Genomic DNA, 17174 nt, shown 5'->3' on the forward strand with positions numbered 1-17174 from the left:
ATTATTGTTATTATTCCTACCACATATTGGGATAAGATCTTGGAGATGGGAATACCCCTTTTAAGCAAAAAAGATGTGCAGTGCCCTGATCCGACATCCTGTTCTTGGTGGCAGTCTTCACTTTTGTGGCCGACATCCTGGGTGCCTCTTGCACATGTGACGTCATTTGAGGCGCCCTGCATGCCGGATGCAAAAATGAAGACTGCCCTGGACCGGATGCCATGGAGGCCTGGATTGGATGCTCGACCAGGGCAATGCAAATCTTTTTGGTTAATAATGTATGGCAGAGATGAGCACTGTGACTTTTCATGGACATCTACAACTTCAGGACATCACAGTACAGCTGCAGTCTCACCAGTTCCAATCCATAGGTATCCATTCACCCTTCTGCATATCCTCATCCAGGAGCATTTTTCCTCTGGTCTTAGGCACCACTCTGATAAAGTGGCATTACCCGGTAGCCATTTTTACTAATTTGTAGGCTTGGATTTTAATCTCACCAACTGGAAACAGTCAATATTGAGCCTTGCGATATGACTTAGGATAAAAGCCAAACCAGAATCTCAATTTGCAGACACTTGTTTCGGGGTGTTGCCCCTCATCAGTGCAAAGTATAATCTCTGATTTGGCTAGGTGAGAGTCTCTGGACTGAGGTCTAAAGGGGTAACTTTTCTCTTTTCTTGAGAGTGAGAAGAGAATAGGTGGCTCTAGAGTTCTAGCCCTTTCTCTCTGAAGAGACCATTTTGCATATTTAATTTCCCAGAGGAGCATGCATGGCTTAGAAGTCTCCTCACTCTGACATGCCAGGCTTGGCTTGTCACACTTCACCAGGAGAAACGTTACCACTTAGACCCCAATTTCACAATCTTTCCACGATGTCCTGCTCCTGGTTACCAGCCTGCTGAAGCAGGAGCAGGCTGGTAACCATGATAAACATCGGGTTACTAGGGGCACACGCGCACCTAGTAACCCGCTGTTTATCATGGTTACCACTCTGCTACGGTGAGCGGGAGGTTACCGCTCACTTTAGCAGGCTCGTAACCATGATAAACAGCGGGTTACTAGGTGCGCGTGTGCCCCTAGTAACCCGATGTTTATCATGGTTACCAGCCTGATCGCTGCTCCCGCTGGTCACACACAGCGATGTGTGCTGACCAGCGGGAGAGCAACGACCAAAAAATGGTCCAGGACACTTTGCAGCGATCAGCGACCTCACAGCAGGGACCTGATCGCTTCAAAGTGTCACACATAGCGACATCGCTGGTGAGGTCGCTGTTGCGTCACCAAAACCGTGACACAGCAGCGATCTCGCTAGCGATCTCTCTATGTGAGACGGGGGCTTAACCTCCAAATTTATCTGCTGGGGCTGATGTACCCTGGATGGATGGGTGTAGTCTGGTGCCTATTGTCTGACTGCTGCGGGTTGTATGCAGATTGTGATTCGACACACGGCTGTTATTAACATTACATTGTGTGGGAATTTTATAGCTCAGGAAGGTGTTGAGATAATCGCAGTCGGCAGAATGGAGAATAGTGGAGATCAGAAGCGTGATAATCGGTGAGATTAGCTGCTATTTTGGGGTTTTACTGTAGACTGCATTGACTGATTTCTGAGAACAAAAAATAAAAATCTAAAAATGAAGAAATGGTATAGAGATCTTCTATCTGTCAATCTATTGGTTTAATACTATCTTCTTTGGAACAGAAACTAATACAATAGTTTATTAAAGGGACATCTGTTGTGTTTTTTTTTTTTAAAAAAACCCACATTCTGATATACCCCAATAGGGAATTTCAAGTTATTAGAAGGGGTCCCCTGGTCTGGATCCACATTACTTGGGCTGAGTAAAGAAAGGTCACAAAGGTCCTCTCTATGGATGACCTCGGCTGGGCGCTATATATTGGACAAGGTTTCATAGTTTTTTTTTAGGTTGAAAGATAATAAAAGTCCATCTAGTTTAACAGACCAGCTAACATGCTGATCTAGATCAGCGTTTCCCAAACCCCAGTCCTCAGGGCCACCAACAGATCAGGTTTTCAGGATTTAACAGGTGATTGAATTATTATCAAGGCATCAGAAGTTCTCTCACCTGTGCAGCACAATACTAAGGAAAACCTGATCTGTTGGGGGCCCTGAGGACTGGGGTTTGGGAAACGCTGATCTAGAGCAAGGTGCACAACCTGCGGCCCCCAACCATCTGTCAGACTTGCCTGCCTGTGTGTGGCTGATGACTTGTGGTTTCCATATTGAACAAAAGAAGACTGTCATCTCTGTATCCCTGATTAATTTTAGGAGAATGGCCACTTATGTATGTGTCCCGATCCATTTGGAGTTTATGGCTGAATGTTTTTCCTATAGGCTTCACTTTCAGGACTCCTAACTATCTGGCATTCAAAGCACACACATCTCAGTTAGTAATACGCCATTATAGGGGTATTCCCATCTCCAAGATCCTATCCCAATGTAGGTGTAATAATAATATTAGCGAATACCTCCAATTAGAAATGTAGTATCATTTTTCTAATTTGCTATGTCTTTTCCTTATGTCATTGCAGGACCTTAGGTATCCATGGTTACGACCACTAGCAACCACCTGTTACTATATCAGTGGTCATAACCATGGATACCTAAGGTCCTGCAATGCCCTGCACATAAGGAAAAGACATAGCAAATTAGAAAAACTATACTACATTTCTAATTGGAAGTATTTGCTAATATTATTATTATTATATCTACTACATATTGGGATAGGATCTTGGAGATGGGAATAGCCCTTTAAGTTTTATTGCAGCCATTGGGGGTGATTCAGTTTGACAGTGTGGCCCTCAGACCAGACCAGGTTGTGCACCCCTGATCTAGAGGAAGGCAAAAACCTCATGAGGCAGATGCTAATGGCCCAATATTATGGGAAAATTCCTTCTTGACTCCACATACGGCCTCAGACTAGTTCCCTGGATCAACATCCCAACACAGAATTTAGTGCCAATAACCTGTAATATTTTACTTTTTCAACAAAGGCATCGAGGCCTCCTTGAACTTTTTGTAGTGAATCAACCATTACAACATCATGTGGGAGAAAGTTCTGTAGTCTCACTGCTCTTACAGTAAAGAATCCATAATCTGGATTTTACTTGCCTTAGCAGCAGCTGCCTGGCGCTGGTCACTATAGTTGAGTTTGCTGTTATTTTACAGCGGAGACACAGAACAACAGAATATTAGCTGGTAAATAAAAGAAATATAAATTGTAAAACAAATTGTTATCTGGTAACCATTTCTTTACAATGTTTGACAGTAAAATAAGCAGTAAATCACAATTTATTCTGTTATCAGAATACAGTAGAATTCAGGGGCTGGTACCTTAAAATGATCAACTGGAGGGAAGGGGTACTAGATTGTCATTAACTATAGTGGGCGAGGAGCAGTCTTTTAAAGCTTTGGCAATACTCTGTTCCTATCAAAACTGGCTGCCCGTTTTCCCCATCACTCTCTATCCACTTTCGCGATGCCACTCTGGCGTCTGCTGGTCCCCGTCTGACTACGGTCTTTCCCTCTATCTGTGCCCAGTACCATATGTCTCTGTAAGAGGTAACTGCCTGCGTACGTCCGGGTCGCTTCTGCGGTGTCCAGTCACTGGTGCACACGTCTGAGAACCATGCCACCGCAACCTGCTCCTGTCCTGTCGACCGACCTCACCCAGGGGAGGAACCTTGACTGGCGTCACTCGGGACTTTACCGTCGACATCTGGGCTGGGCGGATACCCAGCACCTTTCCTCCTGACCGGAGCTCCGGACGCTGCTGTTGCTTCTCCCGTCTCTCTCTTCGCCGTCAGAATCACCTCAGAACTTGCAAACGGGCTGTTTATCTTCTCAGCTCGTTTCCCTGACAACGCTGTACCCAGAGGCCTGATCAAGCTCCTCCCCCTCTGCCACGCCTCCTCCCCTCTGCCACGCCTCCTCCCCTCTGCCACGCCTCCTCCCCTCTGCCACGCCTCCTCCCCTCTGCCATGCCTCCTCGCGCTTCTGGTTCCACTGTGTCTTGTCTCCTTACAAGCTCAAGTCTTTTTCACTGACCGTTTTACCAGTTAGCACAGCACTTTTTTTTTTTTTTTTTAATGTGGGGCCCATTATACTGTGTACGGAGGACTATGTGGGGCCCATTATACTGTGTACGGAGGACTATGTGGGGCCCATTATACTGTGTACGGAGGACTATGTGGGGCCCTTTATACTGTGCTTCTTCTTGCTCTTGCATAACGTTTTATATTTTTCCAATACTTTATTCTAGGATCTATTAATTATAATGTGCTTTGTTCTTGGGACAGCCCATTAAGTTTGTTTCTATATGAAAAACTTGATTGATATATTTGATAAGGAAAAATTGTAGACATTTTTTTTAATAAATACCAAGATTTGCCAGCGACTTTGTCCAAGCTTTTAATTTGGGCCCTCTGCATTTGAGTTTGACATCCCTGATGTACGTCATTCTTCTGAGCTTCCTGTTATGTCTGACCTATTCCAGGTATAAGGCCCCAGACGGTCAATGGTCCGATGCACCCTCGCCCGCTTATAGCTCTGTTGGATGGAAGGGACTGCACAGTGGAGATGCCAATCCTGAAAGACTTGGCCACTGTGGCATTTTGTGATGCCCAGTCTACACAGGAGATCCATGAAAAGGTAAGAGAAATCAATTCTCGCAGTGTGAGTTGTGAGAAGAATGGCAGCGTTGTCCTTTCTTTCTTAGGGTTGCAAGGTAATGGGTTTTTTACATGTACAGTTGTGCTCAAAAGCTTCCTTTCTTGGCCTTGTTTCAGAGAATATGAATGATAAAAAAAAAACAAAAAAAACTTTTTCTCCACTTTTATGGTTATTGGTTGGGTGAAGCCATTTATTGTCAAACTACTGTGTTTTCACTTTTTAAATCTTAATGACAACCAAAAACATCCAAATGACCCTGATCAAAAGTTCACATACCCTGGTGATTTTGGCCTGATGATAAAATGTAGCACAGAATTTGACACGAATGGGTTTGAATGGCTACTAAAGGTAACATACTCATCTGTGACCTGTTTGCTTTTAATCAGTGTGTGTGCATAAAAGTTGAGTGAGTTTCTGGGATCCAGACAGACTCTTGCATCTTTCATCCAGCCACTGACGTTTCTGGATTGTGAGTCATGGGGAAAGCAAAAGAATTGTTAACGGATCTATGGGAAAAGGTAGTTGAACTGTATAACACAGCAAAGGGATACAAAAAGATATCCAAGGAATTGATAATGCCAGTCAGCAGCATTCAAACTGTGATTAACAAATGGAAAATCAGGGGCTCTGTAAAAACCAAACCACGGTCAGGTAGACCAACAAAAATTTTGGCCACAACTGCCAGGAAAATTGTTCGGGATGCAAAGAGAAACCCACAAATAACATCAGCTGAAATTCAGGACTCTCTGAAAACTAGTGGTGTGGCTGTTTCAAGATGCACAATAAGGAGGCACTTGAAAAAAAATGGGCTGCATGGTCGAGTCGCCAGAAGAAAGCCATTCCTGCGCAAATGCCACAAAGTATTTCGCCTACAATACGCCAAACCGCACAGACAAGCCTCAAAACTTCTGGAAAAAGGTAATTTGGAGTGCTGAGACCAAAATTAAATTTTTTGGCCACAACCATAAACGTGACATTTGGAGAGAGGTCAACAAGGCCTATGATGAAAGGAACACCATTCCTACAGTAAAGCATGGAGGTGGATCTCTGATGTTTTGGGGATGTGTAAGCTACAAAGGCACAGGAAACTTGGTAAAAGTTGAAGGAAAAATGAATGCAGCATGTTATCAGCGAATACTGGAGGCAAATTTGCACTCATCAGCCTGGACGTTCCAACATGTCACCGATCCAAAACACAAGGCCAAGTCGACCTGTCATTGACTACAGCAGAACAAAGTGAAGGTTGTGGAGTGGCCATCTCAGTCTCCTGACCGCAGTATCATTGATCCACTCTGGGGAGATCTCAAGCGCGCAGTTCATGCTAGACAGCCCAGGAATTTACAGGAACTGGAGGCTTTTTGCCAAGAAGAATGGGCAGCTTTACCATCTGAGAAAATAAAGAACCTCATCCACAACTACCACAAAAGACTTTAAGCTGTCATTAATGTTAGAGGGGGCAATACACGGTATTAAGAACTGGGGTATGGGAACTTTTGATCAGGGTTATTTGTGGATGTTTTTGGTTGTCATTAAAATTCAAAAAGAGAAAACACAGTAGTTTGACAATAAATGGCTTTACCCAACCAATAACCATGAATGGAGAAAACGTTTTTTTTGTTATTCATATAATAAAGCAAATTTTTCTGCCGGGGTATGTAAACTTTTGAGCACAACTGTGCATCACCTGATACAGACTGGGCTCATTCTTTGTACTTACACAGTTAATGGTTAAAGCCGCCTTCCAGCAACCTCTTGCCTTTATGATGATTAACAATAACGTAGCGGCATTTGTGGTTGCCATACTTCCCAAATATCTTGGAACATCTCTGAAGCTCCTGAAAAAGGGGAGACCTCCTGGACTTTCGGAAGAGTTTGTCAAATCTCCTGGTGCCAGTGAAATTATCATGACATTTTCTTGTGCATGATATTGAGGTTCTCCAGTCTTGCAGTCAAGGGGTCTGCAATGTGACTTGAAGGGACTAGGATGTGTCTTGGCCTCAGGCAACATTTTTTTTGACATTTTGGCTAATACTTTTCATCTGTAACTGTAGGGTATATCTGTTTTGATGAGCCATTTCTGAGATATCTGTGGTCTAGATTCCTTATTAGTCTCTGATATGGTTCCCACAATGCAGACTACATTTCTTGCTATGCCTCTTGATTTACAGAAGGGTGAAGTCTTACTATACTGCTGTTGTCTGATCGGAGTCCTTACGAAGGACAGCAGTGATAAATCGGTTGCATAGAATTTCTGTTCCCTAACTCTGCAGAGTTGTGATAGGTTTCTCCCTGTCAGCCCTTGCAAGCAGAAGGCATGGGAGATGGGATGAAGATGCATCTTATATGGTGTATGGCATGCACAAATACTATAGACAGGAATGGTGAGTCAGGGGGTGTTTTATGACTACAGGGAATTTATTCTATCTTGCATGATTGCACTCTTGTCTTGTATAGCTCAGAAATTATTTCTTCAGCTGCATTGAAGGACAAGGAGGGCAGAACTTGGTGGAGAGAGGACTAAGAGCTGTCAGGAGGTATTTGATTGGTGATGTCATGTGTAGTTCACAGGACGTCCGAGACTGACCATCAGTCAAATGTAGACAGGGTATTATACTGGGGATCACATGACCCAACTGCCCATAATTAAAAATGTATTAATACAACATAGATTGGATGAAACCAATCGCACAGCTAGAATATTGCTGGTGAGTTAGGATTAAACAGTGTGCAAAAAATTGCCGGAGTGCAACTTTAAACTTTTTTCCCCAATATAGGTTTGTGTATTTTGTTTTTTCTTTTAAACAGCACCACACCTGTCCAATGGTTGCATCTGGTATTGCAGCTAAGCCCTATAAACTTAAATGGAGCTACCATGCACATCCTATAGACATGTAGCACCTTTTTCAAGAAAGCAGCCATGGTTTTTAATCCGGGGCAGCCTGTTTGTATGTATACTAACCTTTTTAAGGAGAATAAATCTGATTCTTCATACTGATATTACTCCAAAAGCTCTTTGACTTTGACTTCCTATGAAATTCTGCTCCAAAAAAAGGGAGACTCGATTACCTGGAGACTGTCAGTGCAGTTTATGTACATACAGTGCTATGGTATATGTTAGCACTATGGAGATACCATAGAAATCATTAATTTTGAGTAGACTCATGGGAATGCCTGTGTTGTAGGTTTTGAATGAAGCGGTGGGTGCCATGATGTATCACACGATCACACTGACACGTGAAGACCTGGAGAAGTTTAAGTCCCTTCGTGTCATAGTGCGGATCGGCAGCGGATTTGACAACATTGACATTAAAGCAGCCGGAGATCTGGGTAGGTACTAAACAGCGACTGCGTGACTCTCCTCCATCTCTGTCTTTCCTGTAGAGGACAGTTTGCAAAGTCTGCATTTTAACCTTGCTACATAAAAGGGGTAAAATCTGAAATAGAATTTGACGCGCTGTAGAGCTGACAATCTGTGGCACGTGGGTAGGCATCTCGTCTATTTTCCCGGAACTATAATCCGCGAGATATTTTACCAAGTACAAGTAAAATCTGCAGCAATTCCGTCCTGTGTGACTTCTTCTCCTTAGATTTCGTTCTCGCAGTTTGCAGAATGTTCTGCAACGCTGCGGTGTAGAAATGTGAGATGTGTCCCAGCTTCATCATCGTACAGATCCCTTTTTCTGACACTGATCACCCCGGATTCTTCATAGTGTCTTTATGTAGAAGGTGACGGAATGCAGCCGCCTTCTATAGAATGTCCGTATAGAATCTTCATCGGTGATGTATTCGTGTAACCTACGGCACATAGATAATCCTTCTAAGACTTGATGACTGTCCGGGATTTGGAGCCATTAGCAATTCACCTTGGTGCTTCTGGCCGGGTTAACACTTTATCAATAATTTAGCAATGAATACTCTGCATTACTTTCATCATATTTTAATTGGCAGTGTTTTCCTTGGACACTGTTCTGCTTCAAAGCAACACTGGATGTTAAAGAATATAATATGTCAGAGACTGTCCCTATTGTCCGGGTGACTGTTCAGTAATGATGATTTAAGTTTAAAATGTTTATACCCTCTCCTGTTACATTGTTCAGATCGGTCAATGTAAAGCAATATTAGCAGACCAGGTCCGATTAGTCACCAATACATGTGCCGGACGTGGGGACACCCGGTCAGTAATGTACTCTGGCAAAATTCAGTGACTTGGTTATTGATTTATTATTTATTTGTGTTATATACAGTTTATATATTATGACATACAATGGACAAATATATAACGCCAAAACTTGATTTTGCTGCCATTTTTCATGAGCTGAACTCAAAGATCTAAGACTTTTTCTATGTACATAAAAGGCCTTTTTCTCTCCAATATTCACAAATTTGTCTAAATCTGTGTTAGTGAGCACATCTCCTCTGCCAAGATAATCCATCCACCTCACAGGGGTGGCATATCCTGATGCTGATACATGATTATTACACAGGTGCCTTAGGCTGCCACAATAAAAGACCACTCTAAAATGTGCAGTTTTATCACACAGCACAATGCCACAAGTTCTGAGGGAGCGTGCAGTTAAATGCTGACTGCAGAAATGGCCACCAGAGCTGTTGCCCATGAATTGAATGTTCATTTCTCTACCATAATCCGTCTCCTAAAGCGTTTGAGAATTTGGCAGTACATCCAACTGCCCTGACAACCGCAGACCACATGTAACCAAACCCCAGCCCAGGACCTCAACATCCAGCATCTTCACCTCCAAGATGGTCTGAGACCGGCCACCCAGGCAACTGCTGCAACAGTCGGTTTCCATAACCAAAGAATTTCTGCACAAAATGTCAGAAACAGTCTCCGAGAAGATCATTTGCAGCTCGTCGTCCTCATCGGGGTCTCCACATGACTGCAGTTCGCCGTTCACATGTACTGGAGACACTGACACGCAGACCCATTCAAATCTATGGGTCTGCTCACATGTCATTGTTTCTCCACGGACCGTGTGTCCCACGTAGACATGTCAGTGTTTTGCCTGCTGCAATACGTCATGCACACTGACCCACAGATGACATCCGTGTGTCAGAGTGACAGGTATCGGCGTCTGGGAAAAGCAGTACAGTTAGTGCTGTTCCCGGGTGCTGAATCCAACTCTCATCAGCGTCGCCTGGACATGGATAGCACAAATACTGGAAATTTCAGGACGTGTGAAAGAGGCTTAACACAGATTTTAGACAAATTTGTGAACAATTATTTGAGAGAAAAAAGCCTTTTGTGAATATAGAAAAAGTCTTAGATCTTTGAGTTCAGCTCATGAAAAATGGGAGGAAAATCAAAAGTGCTGGGCTTATATTTTTAACTGTATTTATATATTTATGCTGCGTAATCTGGGCACTATATAATGGTAATCTAGTCTGTGGTGTATTGCATGCACACCACTTTTATTGGGATATTGGATAATACCATATAGCAAACTATTAAAAGTATTTAACCCCCCCCCTTACTGCCTGCTACAAGAAGTCAAATATCAGGGGCCGTCTCCTACCTGGATCTACTATAACTCCCCTTACAAAATCTTAATCTGCATTTTATATCTTAGTTACAAGTTGTAGATAAACCTATAATGAATTACCCTGCAGTCTTTATTATGTAGGGGCCTGGGCACACATTGCATTTTTGTCCCTTTTTTTTAATGCGCCGTTTTGTCTAAAGGATTGCCTAGTCTCAGCAAAGTGAATGAATGAAATTCTCATCCACATTGCTTATTTTTTTTTCTTGCAGATGTAAATCTGCAGCAAAAATGCTGAAAGAATTAACCATTCTGCTCCCCTGAGTATTCAGTTTTCCATCTTTTTATTTAATCTGTCATACAGTACCAGAGATGTGGGCCTTTATATTTAGTGCTACTATTTACGGTCTTTACCAATTGGGCGTGGTTCACAAGATGATGATGATGTCGACCAGCAGAAAGACTAATCTGAGCCATACCCCCTTGTAATAACCATAAAAATTAGCAGTAAATAAAATGGCCCATATCTGTAGAACTGTATTGCAGATTTAAAAAAGACGAAAAAAAACTGAGCCACACCTCCTTGTACCCAGCAGATATGGCTGAGATTCAGGCTGGCAGTAACCGGAATGAAGCAATCCCCCGACGCGCGTTTCGCTTGATTGTAGTCCTTCATTCCGGTTACTGCCAGCCTGAATCTCAGCCATATCTGGGTAAGATGTGTTGTACCCAATTACAGATGTATTGCTGCTACTGAGCATGAAATATGGTGCCGCACTTATTAAGAGGGAGTCATTGATATGCCTTTGTTTTGTACCTTCTGACCCCCTCAAATCACCCCCCTAGTATTTTGGCCTTACACTACCTCTTAAGCATTACATGTTTTGAACAATTTTACAAAGTCCTTAGTTTATGAAGCAATGTTATTAATGGATGATTCCTGGCTGCCAAATTTGTCCTTCGGTCCTATTCTGTTTATATATTTTAAATTTACTTGTGTAGAGTGTTTTCTGCTAATACATTTTTCCTGTTTCTCCTGCTTTATGCACCTCTATATACAGTAGATAACACCAGATTCAACATTAACAATAGGATGTCACCGCTCACCTCCAGCTTAAAAAAAAAAAAAAAAAAAAAAAAAAAAATCACTGATACATCAAACGTAATTTTACGAACTGTCCAGGAATTTCTGGGTGGTTGGCAACACTGCTGATAGCACCTCTATATACAGTAGATAAAGCAGGATCCAGTATTCACAATAGATGTCACAGCTCACCTCCTTTTCCTCCTGTACAATGACTGATAACACCTCTATATACAGTAGATAAAACAGGATCCAGTAGTCACAATAGGTGATATCACAGCTCATCCCTTCCTCCTGTACAATGACTAATAACACCTCCTATATACAGTAGATATCCCCTTTTGTGAATGGTGGATCCTGTTATCACAGCTCACCTCCTCCTCTTCCTCCTTCTCCTCCTGTACAATGACCAATAACACTCCTCTATACAGTAGAAAATGCAGGATCCTCTATTCACAATAGCTGATGTCACAGCTCACCTCCTCCCCCTCCTGTACAATGACCAATAACACCTCCTATATACAGTAGATAACGCAGGATCCACCATTCACAATAGGTGATATCACAGCTCATCCCTTCCTCCTGTACAATGACTAATAACACCTCCTATATACAGTAGATATCCCCTTTTGTGAATGGTGGATCCTGTTATCACAGCTCACCTCCTCCCCCTCCTGTACAATGACCAATAACACCTCCTATATACAGTAGATAACGCAGGATCCACCATTCACAATAGGTGATATCACAGCTCACCACCTCCTCCTCCTGTACAATGACTGAGAACACCAATTATACAGTAGATATCCCTTATTGTGAATGGTGGATCCTGTGTTATCAAAGCTTACCTCCTCCTCATGTACAATGACTGATAACACCTCTATATACAGTAGGTAACACAGGATCCAGCATTCACAATAGGTGATGTCACAGCTCACCTCCTCCTCCTGTACAATGACTGATAACACCTCTATATACAGTAGATAACACAGGATCCACCATTCACAATAGGTGATGTCACAGCTCACCTCCTCCTCCTGTACAATGATGGATAATACCTCTATATACAGTAGATGACACAAGGTACAATAGGTGATAGATCATTGATTGCTCTTAGGAGAAACAAAATAACGATGTACTTTAAAGATACCTTTTTATTGGCTAACAAAATAATAATAAATGCTGTTACAATGCAAGCTTTGAAGACTTCTTAGATCTCTTTAGGTACGGTATAACAAGGGACCTTAAGAAACACGTGTATATGTATATAATGTCTCTGACGCAAAACAAAATAAAAACACAAACAGAATGGTCTGGAAGAGTTCGCTTTGTAACATCATTTATTTTGGTAATCATATCTACAAGATTATCTTTTTTTTTTATTTCACTAATCAATCTGATTATCACTGTACCAAAACCTTTTCTTGTGACAATCTGCGCTTTCCCTCCCTGCACAGATCAATCAATGACCTTTGCGCAGATCAGAGCAGGCCTAGAAGTCTATAGTTGCTTATGTCTATGCAGCTGCTGAAAATCAGAAAGTCCGAGCTTAACACTAAACCTAGTGGCTAATAAAAAAAAAAATAAAAAAAAAATTCAGAATTATGTGTTTTTTTTTTTTTTTTAAATTCATATATCATGATCTGTATGGAGTATAAAACAAAAAAAACCTGCATTTACCAAATTGTCGTTTTCTGATGACACCTCTCCTTTACTGGTAGCTCAGAAAGAGCCATTCTTTCTACTTCACTGGATAATTGGAGGCATGAGGATGCAGGGGTCACTGTTTGTTTTTGTAACAATTAATACACCTTTTATCAGTCGCCTTTTGGTGCTGGATGTTAATAACGGTTCTAGTCATTTCCATCACACGCTTTGTGTACTTTTGTTGTGCGCCCCCTGCTGACCCTTTTGTATTTCAGGAGTGGCCGTGTGTAATATCCCTTCAGCAGCTGTGGAGGAGACTGCAGATTCTACAATCTGCCATATTCTGAACCTATATCGGAGGAACACATGGCTGTATCAAGCGCTACGGGAGGGGACGAGGGTGCACAGCGTGGAGCAGATCCGAGAGGTGGCATCTGGGGCGGCTCGTGTTCGGGGAGAGACTCTGGGTTTATTAGGATTTGGTAAGTTAGAAGTTTATCTGAATCGCTTTACTTGGTGATGCAGATATATATATTGATTTACAACCTGTCCGCTGATAATAATACAATGTTCCCTCTTAGCCTTTCTAGCCGGAGAATGGGGCACTTAGTAAGGATTCTGCCCTGGCCATTCAGTGTAATTTTCTCTCTGAGAATCCCACTGTGCACTGTAATATTCCTGGTAGGGAAGTGAAGGGGTGAAGTTATACTTGGGTGTCCTGTGGGGTTCTCCTCTCTCCAGTCTTTGCCAATACAGCTGTTGGTAAGACATGAATTGGGTTTTCATTCGTTCTAAGCTTTGTGTATTTTACCATTATTCTATATCTTGATATTTCCTTAGCACTGAAGGATGTAAGCTGCGACAATCTAGCTTTCTATCCGTAATCTCTAATCCCCAGTACTCCTCAGATTATATCTTCTTAGCGCTCACTGCACTTAATTGGCTGAACCGATGTAGATGGAGCACTTACTTGACATCTAGCTAAGAGTCGCTGCCAGATTGGGCTGCCCTTGGGCATTGCAAATAATTTGCAAGGTTCAGTTGTGCTTGATCTGCTCAGTAACACGCCGGCCCCTATAGCGTGCAGATGTCAGATCATTTCCTAAATGTCTGATCCGTTCATCTTGGGTTTTTTCTGCACTTGGTGATTACTTGTGTGGTTATTGTGCAGTACGGGACTGTTGTACCTGATGAGTGTGGTTCAGCTGACACCTCTTCTCCCGGTGATGTTTTTCTCTCGCAGGTCGTGTAGGACAGGCAGTGGCCGTCAGGGCCAAGGTGTTTGGCTTCAATGTTATCTTTTATGACCCATACCTGCAGGACGGGACGGAGCGCTCGCTGGGTGTGCAGAGGGTGTACACACTGCAGGACTTGCTTTACCAAAGCGACTGCGTGTCTCTGCACTGTAACCTGAACGAACACAACCACCACCTCATTAACGACTTCACAATCAAACAGGTAAATGCCCTCTACACTGCAGATTTGATTATTTGAGCCCTTTATAGATGGGGTTATATATGCATTTCCATTACACAATCTGCACAAAAACATTGGAACCATCCTCCATTGTGCAGGAAGGAACGAGTGGATCTGAAACTTTCCCATATTTCTATTTATCCAGCTGCCTAAAGGGACTCCTTTCCGCACAAAATGACTGTCCAAACCAAGCACAGGTGCTTGGTGCACCCTTGCTGTGGCTGAGCAGTTCAGTGCACCTTCCCACTTTCCATCCATTCTCGGTTTCCTGTAGTGTCAGAGCTGTTAATCAAGGAACAGGTGGGTAGAGATAGTTGGAAAACTAGTGGGTGTGAAATGCTTGGCCACTCCAAGGGTGCACCAGATTCCTGAGCTTGGTTTGAGCAGTCATTTTGTGCTCACTCTCTTTAAACCAGAAACTGGGATGAATTATAGTGCAACTACATGGCATGTAATGGTGACTCTCTAGTGCATGGATGGCCGGAGATGTATCAAGGCACGTACATCTTGCTCTTTACACTGGTGTATGTAATACCAGTCCCTTTTTTTTTATCAAAAATCACTACACAATGTAAAGAACAGAGCGGCCGCCTCTCCATCCTGTGACATTTTGTACCATAGAAGTAGTGGAAAATGTAGGTGACTCCAGATGAATATTAACATTTCTACCTAAAGGGAATATTATACTTTTGTCCCTTTTAAAACTAATTAATGGGGCTGCGATATTAGATATCCTCTTCCTTTATTGTGTGTGCAGATGAAATGAATGGGAGATTATGGACAAAACTGTCAACAGTTTATGAAAAAGGAGCAAAATGCTCACCTCTCCGGGTGTACGGTAAAATACTCCAGTAACACAACAGTCCAAACAATAGCTGGCACTCACATCTTCTTAAAATAATTTCTTTATTGATTGAGTAGTATAAAAAGGCACAAAAAATGGTTGAACACAACAGCACAAAAATTAAAAAGGCAGAAAAGAAATATCCGCTGCGCTCCCGGGCAACATGTTTCACACCTACATGGTCCTTTGTCAAGCCTGAAACAGGTCTGAAACATGTTGCCTGGGAGCGCAGCGGATATTTCTTTTCGGCCTTTTTAATTTGTGTGCTGTTGTGTTCAACCATTTTTTGTGCCTTTTTATACTGCTGAATCAATAAAGCAATTCTTTTAAGAAGATGTGAGCGCCGGCTATCGTTTGGATTGCTGTCTACAGGAAATGGAGTAGAACCTCTCTACCCGGAGACTCGAGAGTTGTAGAGGAGTTCCTTATTTCTGTGCATGGTGTGCACCTAGTCTTTTCTAGGCCTTTTGCACGTGAGTAGAGTTACCATCCTCTGCGGAGTCTGACCCAGTCTATACGGTAAAGCTGGAAAGTTAGCTAAGCTGTTTTAATGTTTGGGGGTGGGGGGGGGAAGGTGTTGTGGCTGTAACTCTCATCAGTTTTTTCTATCCATAAAGTCCCATTCAAATCAGCAGTAATAAATCGCGCACCCAATAAAGGATGGAAACGCGTCTCTCTAATATTGCATTAATTTATTCAGAGGAATAAAGGATAACATGACTGATTTTTATCCTATTTCCATGTGATTTATATTAAAACTGTGAAAATCCCATTGAGCGTTCCAACTATGGGCTGCGCTTTGTCTGCAGATGAGGCAGGGAGCTTTCCTGGTGAATACGGCACGTGGAGGGTTAGTAGATGAAAAGGCTTTGGCTCAGGCACTAAAGGAAGGCAGAGTAAGAGGAGCAGCTCTAGATGTTCACGAGTCTGAACCTTTCATGTGAGTATTACTGGTTCAACGTGTATATAGTATATGTCCAGAAGCAATATCCTAGACATCTATGGTGGTCATTGGAAATGTTGGGGGGGGGGGGGTAACAGAGCTATTTCCCCCCAGGTGTGATCAGCGTCTATCCAACCACTGTGACCACCTCACGCATTAAAGGGGTTGTCCACTACTGGACAACTGCAGCTTAATGCACTTTTTTTTTCTATTTGTACCTTTTTACAGTTACGCTCAGGGTCCTCTAAAGGATGTCCCCAATCTGATCTGCACCCCACATACGGCATGGTACAGCGAGCAGGCGTCCCTGGAGATGCGAGAAGCTGCAGCCACTGAGATGCGCAGAGCGGTCACAGGTGAGGCGAAGGATTCTTTTTAGGAAGTGGCAAAATATATAAAAGTTTCAAAAGTGTTGGATTAAAGTACAAGAAGTGCAACAGATCAATGGCAGGAGAAACCTTCGTAATGGTGCAAAAAGAGAGCTGTGCAGTGTGGGCGCTGGGAATAGACGGGATGATGGCTCCAATCCATACAAATCGTGCTCTCACACCCGGGCACTGCCAGCCATCACAAGCATTACCTATAGGTAGGACATGAGGCAGAACATATAATAGAGGTCATGTGAGCGCTTTTTATGCCTTTTCAGCCATTCCTTCTTTACTGGTAGGGGACAGTTTTTTTTTTTTTCTTTTTTCCAGGCTCTTAAAATGTACTGTTAGTGTGAATGACGTGATTTTTCTCCAAAAGGTCGCATCCCGGATAGTCTCAGAAACTGCGTGAACAAAGAATTTTTAGTGATGACGACAACACAGTGGCCTACAATAGAGCAAACCGGGACCAACGTGGATCTGAACGGCGCCCCCTACAGGTGGGGAAGTAGAATTATTATACTGCAAAATCTAGAATTGAAATATACATATTTATATATCTCGCTCTATATAATTCTATATTATTGGCGATTACTATGACCTGCGTCCTGTTTCTCT

The 17174-nt window shown here is 42.7% G+C and overlaps 1 protein-coding gene across 6 annotated transcripts in view; it reads left to right on the forward strand.

The window, feature by feature from the left end:
* The window catches only part of CTBP2 (C-terminal binding protein 2), a 116066-nt gene that overhangs the window by 90482 nt on the left and 8410 nt on the right, over positions 1-17174 (forward strand). For 5 of the 6 annotated variants that reach the window (XM_073685128.1, XM_073685129.1, XM_073685131.1 and 2 more), the window contains 7 exons: positions 4521-4675; positions 7879-8023; positions 13201-13407; positions 14169-14383; positions 16055-16185; positions 16417-16544; positions 16936-17056. In XM_073685128.1, coding sequence (XP_073541229.1) covers positions 4521-4675; positions 7879-8023; positions 13201-13407; positions 14169-14383; positions 16055-16185; positions 16417-16544; positions 16936-17056 — 1102 coding nt within the window. Of the gene's footprint in view, positions 1-4520; positions 4676-7878; positions 8024-13200; positions 13408-14168; positions 14384-16054; positions 16186-16416; positions 16545-16935; positions 17057-17174 lie in introns of those variants that run through there. The other variant, XM_073685126.1, reaches the window with a different exon arrangement.

Source organism: Phyllobates terribilis, unplaced genomic scaffold, assembly GCF_046119375.1.
Source record: "Phyllobates terribilis strain yellow unplaced genomic scaffold, ASM4611937v1 Scaffold_5__5_contigs__length_657084704, whole genome shotgun sequence".
NCBI classification, from domain to species: domain Eukaryota; kingdom Metazoa; phylum Chordata; class Amphibia; order Anura; family Dendrobatidae; genus Phyllobates; species Phyllobates terribilis.